General features: G+C 25.8%; 1 protein-coding gene across 1 annotated transcript in view; it reads right to left on the bottom strand.

Moving 5' to 3' along the window:
• Positions 1–968, bottom strand: part of LOC112685126 (putative vitellogenin receptor) — a 29,899-nt gene extending 28,931 nt beyond the window's left edge. Inside the window, 1 exon segment of the mRNA XM_025556910.1 lies at positions 962–968. Coding sequence (XP_025412695.1) covers positions 962–968 — 7 coding nt within the window.
• Positions 969–12,630: the final 11,662 nt, after the last annotated feature.

Genomic DNA, 12,630 nt, shown 5'->3' with positions numbered 1-12,630 from the left:
AATATTAAAAAGTTGCAAAACTTTAAAACTATGTATTATAGTTATGTTTTAAAAAACAGTATATAGTAATGCAACATATTCTTGATTTATAATAATAAATTCACTAAAAAAATGTGGAGATGGCTGGTTATTGCACCAAATCTTATGATTTATAAAAATGAAAAAAAATATTACTGTTTGTTTTACCGTTAATTTTTGACCTCTTTAACATACAAATAATAAATTAGGTTCACTTTTCGATGTATCGGAAAATGTACGGCACTATTGAAGTCGAAAATTGAAACATTTTAACTACAAAAAAAGTATTAGGAGACACAAAAAACAAAACACATCGTTGCAAAGCCAATAACGTAACCAAATAATAAATAACATATACAGTAAAACCTCGTTAAGACGCTCTCGAAGGGGAAATCGTAAAACCGCGCATTATGCGGGATAGCGTTATAGGCGATATCCCGCCTATTAAAAGCGTTTAAATGTAATAATAGATAAAATAAATAAGAAAAGTTTTTATAATGTGATTTGTTATGTATTACACAGTAACATAAGTTGTACATATTTAAAATTAATAAAAAAAAACATCAAATATACATACAAAAAAATTATTATTAGGATCATATTTTTTTAATTATTATTTTTTGGATCAAACAAAGTGGTAATGGTTGGTTGTTTTAGTACATTATTTCATTGTTATTAATATATTACATATTTTAACAAAAGAAAAAAACGAATAACTAGGTATTACAAGTAAAACATTATATTTAAGAAACGAAATAAAATAACTCATACCTTATAAAAATTTAAAAAAAAATAAAAATAACATTAAACAATGTGATATTAATATTAGGGACATTATATTTTAGTTTTCGGAATTTTGCACTATTATACAGTGTTGCCAATGTCTCGGTGCAATAACCGGGTATCTCCGGAGATAGCCGGTTGTTGCACCGTAACTGTATACCAGACATCTCCATTTGTATATTAGGCTATCTAATGAACGGACATAGCCGATTATTGCACCGGACCCTTCAATTTGTACAATCATTGTACAAATCACAACATTTAAAAACATATTATATAAATTACAATTTTTCGTATAAAAAAATATTATTATAAAACTACATATTATTGAAATCAAATATAATTATTAATTACATATACTTTATCATTATTTATTCTTACAATCAAGTGAGTTATGACAGCGTGAGTTAAATATTAAATTTTTTTTTTTACATCTACATTTATTATTATAGCATTAATTGATTTAATTGATATATTTTTTACTTTTGAAGCATCTTCAATTTTTCAGTCAGACAACGGCCGTGAGTTTGTTAATTGTATAATTGATGAATTAAAAAATATGTGGCCACAACTTAAGATTGTACATGGGAAACTTCGCTACTCTCAGATTCAAGAAAGTCTTGAAAGGGCAAACAGAAATGTGCAAGATATTTTAAGGGCGTGGATGTCGGACAATAAATCCAATAAATGGAGGGAAGGTCTTCGATTTTGACAGTTTCAAAAAAATAATAGCTATCATTCTGGTACTAAACAACCATCGTTTGAGGTATTATTTGACAGAAAAGCACAACTTAGTCTCACTTCAAGTTCCCTACCTGAGAATATACTCAAAACATTAAATTCTGAGAATGTACAAAAATCACTGTACAAATTGCGAAATGTACAATTCCGGACTTTGTATGTAACATATATATGTTACCGGTAACATTAATAATTCAGGTATTTTGCAAAATGCCTAGGCATTATGCAAATTTTCGACCCATTTTAGGCAATGTAAATAATGATTTTCAATATTATTTTACATTTAACAAAAATATATGCAAAATGCCAATTTTTTTTTAGGCAAAGTACAAAACATTTTATTATATGTATATTAAATTAAGATTCTTATAATTATTATACATTATTGCTCATATTATAGACAAAATTTAATTTTTATCTATTATTATATTTTTACTATTATATAAATATTTTACTTAAACTACTATTTACTTATTATAACATGTTGTAGAACTGTGACATTTTGAAGTTCACAAAATGTTATTTTTAAGGTAAATATACTTTTTATTTTTACACTTAGACTTACAAACCCATTTTAAAAATCCTTAGTCAATTTTTGTGGATTAAATTTTTATCAACTTATTATACTGTTCATTAGATAAAAAACTAGTATTAATGGCCACATTTTTAAAAAAATATTGTAGTTTGTTATAAAAATTTGACTTCATACAAATCCTATGCATAGTTGCAACACTAAAACGAGACATGAAAATAACAAGAAAAATTACGATATTGAAATAAAATGATTAGTACGTTCAATATTGTATCTCAGAATTATTATTATAGTAGTAAACAGTGGCGTATCCATGGGGGGTTTTGAGGATCAGAACCTGAACCTGAGATGATAAATTAAATTTTACATGAAACAAGGTTTTTTTAAAACATTTTTGTATTTTAGAATTTTGATTTGGAAATCATATTAATAGTTTGTATAAAAACTATGAACGTATTATATATAAGTTTTACATACACACACACACACACACACAAGTCATAATATTATGATCATATTTAGATACTTTATTACTACTTTGATAATTTTTGCTTGACAACATATTATTTAGGTTTTTTACAACGGTTGATTCTAAATCGGTCGTCTGGTCCCAATAACAGATAAAAACGATATCATTGTCTGTATTCAAAGTTTATTTTGAGTATACCTATTGCATTCGCGGCTCGCCGACTCACTGTTTTACTTACTACTCGTTTATTCGTATATTTGACATTTATATTCCATTATATTTGTTTTATTTTAATTTGACATAATTCTAAGACGTCTTAACATTCCATTATGGTAAGATATTTTTAAAATTTAATTTTAGTATATCTAAGTGATTGGACGGAAAATATTCTAATATCTAATATTTATGTTCCTATATTAGTTCCTAGTTCCTAAATTGTTATTATTATTACTATTATTATTTATTATTATTTAACATTATTTAACTTATTTAAATAAGCAGACTAGAAAAATTAATTATTTTTTTTTACCTGAGTCGAAAAAACTAATGTCAACCAGACTTAAAAATGCCGAGATCAATACAAGTAGTAGTCAAAATGATAGTGATAAAATTAAATATATATAAATTTTCTGACCCCCCCCCCCCATAAAAAGTTCCTGGCTACGCCACTGGTAGTAAAAGAATATTAATCTTTATTGCGTTAAATCGTGAATGCACATTTATGATAAACGATAAGTAAAGTCGTTGATAATAGGCGATGCCCAATTTTCTTTATTTTCTTCACATTGCTTACTCCACGATTGGCATTACACACAATACCTAAGCAAAGCTCGTATTATGTAAATTGCCGATTGATTTTTGGCATTTTATATAATGCCTAGGCATTTTGCAAAATACCGGATTATCCATATTGCCGGTAACATATATATTTATAACTTATACTATTACTTACAAAAGAAATTAACTGTGTTTGTGATTAACGTTGCTAATGTAAACAAAAATATTGACATTTGCGAAGGTTTCCACATCGTCTTCCCACTCAATCTGAAGACATTCGTAAAAAATATTAATTATTACACCAATACATTTAAACAATAAATAACTAATGTATACATTCATATATTTATTCAAGAAAATAGGTATTTAATAAAAGTTTAAACATTTATTATTTTTTAATTGAGTTTTATAAATGATAAAAACCTAATAATAATTTTCAAATTTTAAATTAATTTATGTCAATTGATTATTCTGCGTTAAAAGTAATAAGAAACGTGATAATTAGAAAAGAAATATCGCCTGAAGTCCAAACATTTTGATGAATTCATAAAAATCATAACATACTACATAATTATAATCAGGGCCGGATTTAGACTTTCCGATGTCATGGGCAAATCAATTTATCGAGACCCCTAGCAGTAAAAATTAACATTATCCATATAGTAAAGGAAAAATTAAAAATTTGCACACTTGCCGGTTCAAATTATCTGCCTAAACTTTTTTATTTTAAGTTAAAAATGTTCATGCTCCACAAATCACAAATTTCTGTATGTATAATAATATTACAGTTTAATTAAATGTAATATACAGTAAATACTAAATAAATAGTAATAGTAAGTAATAAAAAAATAAATAAATTTTTATAAATATAGTACTTTTAGAAGTAATAATTCTGACTTAAATAAATTAGATATACATTTGGTTTTTTTTAATGTAATTTTCAATTTTTTCTTCCTTTTACTTTTTTAATTTTCGATTAGCAGCGCCACTTCTCTGGACTCTTTTCATATTTTGAAATTAAAAATATTTTATACCTATCAAAAATTGTTACTAAGACTCAAAAATAATGCCTATAAATTAAGTTGCATTAATTAATATATACTGTTAAAATTATTAACAATATTATTATTAATAATTATTAAAATTATAAAATTATTAAATATTAACTTAGTATGTATACTTTAAAAAATTATTTGTCAAGCTTTTTTGTATACATGCTTTGTAGGATTTTATTTCCATAGGTCAGTAGCGGCTCGTGTTTAGGTGTAGAGGTGTAATAACGACTCGTATCAAAAGAATATATACGGTTCTTTATTTGCTAAATTTTACAGTAGCTTACTGTTGTAGACTATGTATTAAATTCATATATAAAAAAATAACGCTGAATTTCCACCAGAAATATGGTAAGAATATTTATCATCGACATTACGCACGACTAACAATAGCGAATCTTTCTATGGAAATTAAATAGTTCATTTAATTCTTTTCACCCTAATATTTTTAATTCTATAGATATTTAAAAAAAAATATACAAATTGATACTTATATAGCGTTACGAAGTCAGTGCTCAAGGAATAAAATAACAATTGAAAAAAAAATGGAAGAATTAGAAACTAAAAAAATTACTAAAATTGAATTTGTGAAGCAATTTTCATTCAAATTTTTACCCTACATTTCGACATTCCGTAAATGGTGTCGTTTTTTTGCAATTTTCGTCGGTTTTTCGCAATTATTGGGAAAACGATCGAGAAATATAAAATGAACTAATACAACATTTGCTATCGAAAACCACCCCTGATGTTGTTGATAGAATCAATTTTACTTAGAAAAATCATGTCCACATTCATAAAAAATAAAAATACGTGTATGCAAAAAAAATTAATATTTTTAATTGTATAGAGCCAATGGGGAGTTGAACCTCCTTAATCACGCCCATGAATATAAATATAATATACTAAATGTCTATACGCATAATTCGAGTATAAAGCGATTTACTAAAAAATAGCGTAGAAATAAAATAAAATAATTTGTACAAAAAAGAAAAAAAAATGAAGACGAAAAAAAACGTATAATAAAATATTTTATTTTATAAATGGACATTTTCATTATAATTACTAAATTACACACAATTCACTTTGAACATCACGATCCGCCACTGTTATAGGTACGAGTAGAATGGTTTGCCCTATTTTCTTAAATCATTGGTTTTATAATATCAAATCAATACTTAAATCAAATTTAAGAATAAGTTATTATGAAATAGATACCTATTTAAAATGAACTAAGAAGGGAAGTGTACATTACAACGCAGTTTAATACATTTTTGAACAACATGGAATAAATACATACAAAATGTACTTCGGATTCGAAAAATTCAAATTTGTCTGCCTCCACACAGTGGACTAGAAATTCTGTACCAAAACACCTAACAAAATTACGCACACTAAAACTAAACATTAAATATACATAAGTGTCGCTGTTTTGTTGTACGTACACCCATTCAGACAATAAAGAGCATAACATAAATAATGACAAAAAATCAAAATAACATGAACTGCGCTATTTTAATATGGTAAAGTGATACGTAGAAGTAAATGTTACGCTTTATCATTATCAGACTGTTTTCCGGGTACTACCACTTCGGTGTTAAAAAATAAATCATATAACGACTCGAAGGTTTATAGTTTTAAGGGCTCCATTAGTGGCGTAGTTACGGGGAGGGTGTAAGGGGTTTCCACCCCCCCCATATATTTTTTTCTTAATGATATTTGATTATTATTTATTAATATTTATATATTATAGTAAAGTATTTTGATTTTACTATGATTAGATATATTAAAAATTGAATAACAAAATAATTTTTATTAATACGGAACATAATACCATTTTAAATGTAATATTATTACATATGACCTCGTTTTATGATATACTAAGAACACTTAAAAACTTACTCTTAAACACCCCTGGAGCGTAGCATGTTTAAAGGAGTAATATTTAGATATATTTATATCATATGAGCATTTGGATTGTGTCAGTGTGTGTAATCCGTTATCGCGTTTATCGTACATCGACTAAAATATAATTTCCCAGAATTACGATAATAATCAAAATGAACATTTAATTAACTCGCACAAGTCTACGGTATATCCGTTTTGATGATTCAGTATTATAATATAGGCAGTAGTGTGGATAGTGTAGTACTATAATAAGACATAAATAATGGTTTGGGAGCACATAAATCTGGACCGTATATATGGAATTTAAAATCTGGATCGTATTTATTAGGACTATATATTCGGATGTACAAATTTGGATTATTGATATATATATATATATATATATATTGTTTTTTATTACCTACCCAACTCTTTAAAACAAATAAATATAATTTAGATTTATACAGTTCAGATTTCTAAATTCCAAGTTTATACGGACTCGCCGTCTCTGTGTACGCCACACACTTTACAGTTAAAGTAAAACGTGCTGAAAAATCCATTTCTTATTTCTTTTGAAAATTTTAAGTCACTAAATGTACAATCAAATCCTGTATGTTTAATAAACTGAATCGTTTCAAACATATATTATACATCAATAATTCTTCTCCAAAAAATTTTTCCAAAAATGATCAGTCTCCTCCACTTCAATAAATACAACACTTAAACTTAACAAGTTTTTAATTGGCAAAAAATTTTTTTTCGTAAAAATTAGAAATGTTATCTAAATTCTAAACTTTAAACATACATAAAATAATTTAACTACATAGTAATTAAATAATAAATTATTTCATATTGTTAAAGCGATAAAAAAAAAGGATTATACAAAAAAAATCACTCTCTAGGTACTACGCATTAATTTCAAATTAATATTAATATATAGTATAATATGCAGTAGAAAATTGGAAAATAATTGCTTAAAAAATAATAGACTAACTACTGACCAATATACAATGAAGTCGCTTACATGCAGATGTATGTAGTATTATAACCAAGGCTCGGAACTTAATGCGTTAAAAAATACTAAAATATGCATTAAAAAACATCAAAATATGCAGTAAAAAATTGGAAAATAATTGCTTAAAAAATAATTAACTGACTACTGACTAGTGTACACTGTACAATGAAGTCGCTTGCATGCAGATGTATGCAGTATTATAACGCACAGAAATAATATTGTGTATAAGCTGATAACCAAATGGTTAAACATAATTTTTTACGAATTACCTATGGTTATACAATTTGTTTATGTCATGTTACAAAATATTAATACAATGGTAAATTTGTATAAAAATAAATACAGGCCAGTGGTGGTCACTATTACAAGTTCTCGGTACTATAAAGATTATATTATTGTTAAATGCAGCCTAAAATGGGAGCCTGAGCAATACAAATAATAGCCGTTGATGAATTGATTTATTTTGCCAAACGATATAAGACTTAGAATTTTGTTTGTCATATATCTAATATTTTATGATTAAACTATAAATTTTCTTAAAAAATTTAGTCAAATCCATGAAATAAGCATATAAATGTTCTTAAACCCAAAATATGCGAATTGGTACAAAAAGTAACAAAATATGCAAAATTATGCAACAAAAATTTTTATACCTGAAATATACATATAAGGAATTGAATTTGTATCGAATCAGAATTTCGATATGCACTTTCTAGATAAATATGCAAATGCCTACAGTTCCGAGCCTTGATTATTATTATAATATAATATTATTATATTGTGCCCAACGCCAGCTCGCATCTTCTTATCTTATAAATTAATAAGTATATATATTCCAGGAATCAATTATTGGCAATTTATTTTCAATTAGGATAGGACAGCCGACGCGCCGCGCCGATAAAATTCCGCACGCGCATAAACAAGTCAACGTGTACACTCTCAAAAATATTTTTGTACACTCGCGACAATGAATAATGCTAATAATCTGGCGAAAAATGAACCTACTTCTTGTAACCCAAATTCAATTTTTAAAAATTATTTGAATTCATCAGTCTCTTTTTTATGATTTGTAGGAAACATATTTTGGAAATTTTGGAGAATTTACGTGGTATAGTTCCAAATAATTTTATTTACTTTCTCAAAATTAACTTTTACTTTTAAGTGATAACAAGACAAAAAAATTAAATAGTTTTTCCTACAGATCATAGAAAAGAAGCTAACAAATTCAAATTATTATTCAAAATTAATGTTTATTTTTCGCCAGCTTATAGGTCTAAATGCATGAAAAATCCAATCGTTTAGAGCCGTCTTAAGTAAATGTTCGTATGCTTTATTTTTTAGATTTCTATCTCGATATTCCACAGACTTGATGCGCCACAAGCAAGGAAATTTTTTATATTCTTCAATAAATTCAATTAAAAATGAATAAAACATTTTTAAATGACGTATAACATTAATATACAAATATATCGTAATCAAATAATTTACATTTAAAATTTACTTTAAAATTAAAAATTAACACTGTAGCGGTATATGTAAAGCTGTACGACATGTGCACAGTAAATAAACACGTCGGTTTTTATCAGAAAGCCCACACAATACGATTTTAAACGACAACCGGTAAACCCATCGTGTTTAAATTCAAGACTCGACAGAAATAAAAACCGTCATGTTTCATTGTAGTGTGTGGGGCCATTTATCCACTATCATTGATTAAAAATACACGTATATTTAATCAAAATCTATATACTAATATATTTGTGTATTCGCTGGATGCCTCAATCCCATTCTGTTGCCACTTAACTTCTTGACATACTCATTTTATAGACCAAATTATATATATATATATATAAATCAATATTTTTTTTTTAAGTTGATAATTTTTTCATACATTTCTTTTTAAACCGAAAGTCAAAATTTATTTATAAATTAATAAAATTTATTTTTAAAGTATTCTGGCATCCGGATGCTCCCCAAACATCTGCTGCCCGGGGCAATTGCCTTTAAAACTCTCCGTTAAATCTGGCCCTGATTATAATAAGGTTTTCCATAGTATCTACATTTATAGAAATAATGCAAAGTATCCATCATATACAGGGCTCGGAAGTTCTAGCAAATGTATATTTTTCTGGGTAATCCTAGAACATTCAAAATAAGATACAAATATATTTCTCACTACTCGGATATCATACACAAAATTTAATTTTGCTATTTTTTTTTATATTTACAAGTTTTATTGCTATTTTGCTAATTTAGGGTTTATAGTACTATTTTCGGGTATATTTTTACATAATGTGGTAAATCAAATTTTGTTGATATTAATTGTATTTACTTGGTTATGTTTATAAAAATATTTTAATTATTGGAAATAAATAGACCTCATAAAATATTATTTTATGTTTTCATTGGCAATTTGTTGTATTAATAGTTAGTGACGTCATTGTTATTCCCTTATTATACCATTGCATTAGATTATCAAACATTTTAATAATCTAGGATAATTTCCAAGGTAAATATATAAAATAGTTTAATAATAAGTACATTTTTACAAATATATTTAAGTAATTTAATATTTTTGTTAACATTTTATAATTCAATTAGTCCAGACTGTGTCTATGAGCCTAACAATTTGTAAAATTAAATTTTTTTCAAGTTAAATGCATATTTTTTTTATTTTTCGTGCTATTTATAGCACATATTTTAGAGTTTTTATGTGCATATTTAAGAGCTAAAAAGTAATATTTATAGTGCTAAAATTTTCGAGCCCTGATCATATAGCTTATATAGCTATATAAGTTATATAAATAGCTAAAATACAAGCTATATACAAGTTAAAAGAGCTTAAATAAATACTATTTGCTGGAAAACTTCACGTGATCATTTTATTATTTTTAAAACCAGTTAAAAAATTTAAAGATTCAAGTTAGCTAGTTTACTTGAAAAGTTTAAAATGCCTTAACTACTATATAATATGAGAACTACTGTCTGTCATAAATGTAAATTTAAGTATCAAGTATATTTAATAAATATAATTTGTATGACACATATTATACTGTTAAATTTATGAATAAAATGGCCCTTCACATCTATAAATTATAATAATTTAGTACCTAAATAACAATTGTATCTCATAATTTTTAATTATTATATAACTTATATTAATTATTATTCTAATACAAACTACAAACCTGTAATTCTGTTGACAAAATGTTTAAAGTTGATAATGGCAAATGTTAAAAAGAATGAAGTAACTAAACATTTTTAATTGAACAAATACTCAATTTAGTTTTAAATAATACTGTTAAAATATCTTATTTCTAAAATATATATAGTATGAATACCGAAAAAATGTAGTAAATAAATGTAAGAAAGATTTGTATATAAAAAATAATAACGTTGATACTAAATGTTACTGGAACCACAAAGTAATGAAAGTTGTTCAGAAATTATTATTAATTTTAAATAATAAATTGGAAAATTTTACTGAAAGAAGGGGAATTTAATTAGCTTATAACTATAAATATACGTATATATTTAATCAATTTTAAGAAAATAATCATCAACTAATTTGCTTTTAAATGCATAATCAACTATTTATTATTTATTATTTATAGTATCAAAATAATGATATTTTATTGTAGAATATATGAAAATATAATAATTGTATAACATATTAAATCCCATTTATACGTACCTAATTATATACTTACTTCAGTCAAACCCAATTGTATTAACTTTCAATTATACGATTTTGGTATTTTGTCTTGATATTTTAAAAACGTATATACGTCACACTTTATACTTAAAATATTAACATTAAACTTTATATAATGAATACTAATCATACATTTTCAAAATATTGTACAAATTAGAAATTATATTTAGTAAAAACAAATACTATGAGTATTACTTTATAAGTATAAGCTTTAACTAGATTATAAATTCGGGTGAGGGATTATAGTCTTGAATATTAGGAAAAAAACTAACCGGAAAAAAAGTTTCTAAATTAATATTTGATTTAGATTTAGTCTTTTATGCACAAACAAAATAAAATATACAATAATGTATAATATAATATAATATCTTAAATATCTATAATAATATTATTTCAAAAATATGAGATTGCAATTATTCAGATATAAAATATCTTTCTTATATTTTGACCTATTTGCTTTAAAAAATTAGGAATATCTGCAGATTTTTCCTCATCGAAACGCTTACATAAAATGTTCGGAACTAATATGAAACTGAATACGTATGATAGGTACCTGTATACAATATTAATATTGTTTATTAAAAAACAAATTTGGATGGGGTAACTTCATTAATCTCAATAGTTATATTTTTCCAATATTCTTTTACATGTATTTACCGTTTACAGACGTCTCGAAGTGGTTGAACATATTTATTATTATGATAATATTGAACATTTTGATAAGGGAAAGAAGGTTCACAGAGTAGTCAAGTGCCTACCCTGACAACTCCGTACGCACGCTAATGGTCACCATTATACAATGTCAGCTAAGGTGGACAGGGTTGTCACTTAGCTCCCTTTTTATTCAATATATATGTAAATGGTATAAAGATTACAAATTCCCATTTACTACTTTGTGCTGACAAATTTAAAATATTCTGAATGACTATGAATCTCCTAACGATGAAAAATTGCTTTAGAATGTGACCTAAATTTACTCAATAATTGGTGTGTTCTTAATAAACTATATTTCATCACATTCTCAAAAAAGCGCGTAACTCAAATTTATAAGTATTATTTAAATTATACTGAATTGGCAAGCGTTTCTCGTATCAAAGACGGTGTTTATTTTTAATTCTTTCTTATCGTTCAATGATCACTATATCTAAGTCATAAATAAATCATCTTTAATATTTAGGCTTTGTATGTATAATCTGTTCTGATTTCAATAATCCAATGGCTTTAAAATCTCTGTATTTGTCCGCTCTATACTCGACTATAATTCTGTCGTTTGGTCTCCTTACATGTCTAATCCGACCGAAGCTATTGAAGCGATTCAGAATCGTTTCCTAAGGTTTCTTGCATTTAAATGCGGTGTCCAACGCCAGCGACACATCTTTTACGCCATTACTAATATTAACAAATTTAGAAACTATACAAATAAAGAGAATTAGACTTTTTTCACTTTTAAGTTATTGAATGGTATCATTAATTGTTCTACTATTTAAATTTAATTTTCTAGTACCCAATTCTCGTACCAGGAAGTCTAATACATTTTATGCGCCATTTCATCATACTAATTATGCTAAAAATGCCCCCATCAGCACTAGGTTAATGGGCCTTGTGAACAGATATAATGTTGATTTGTTCTTTTATAGTAATATT

Source organism: Sipha flava, unplaced genomic scaffold (genome assembly GCF_003268045.1).
Source record: "Sipha flava isolate LNK unplaced genomic scaffold, YSA_version1 266_pilon_pilon, whole genome shotgun sequence".
In the NCBI taxonomy this organism is placed as follows: Eukaryota; Metazoa; Arthropoda; class Insecta; order Hemiptera; family Aphididae; genus Sipha; species Sipha flava.
The sequence above is the reverse complement of the archived record's forward strand: the minus strand, read 5'-3'. Positions and strand labels throughout refer to the sequence as shown.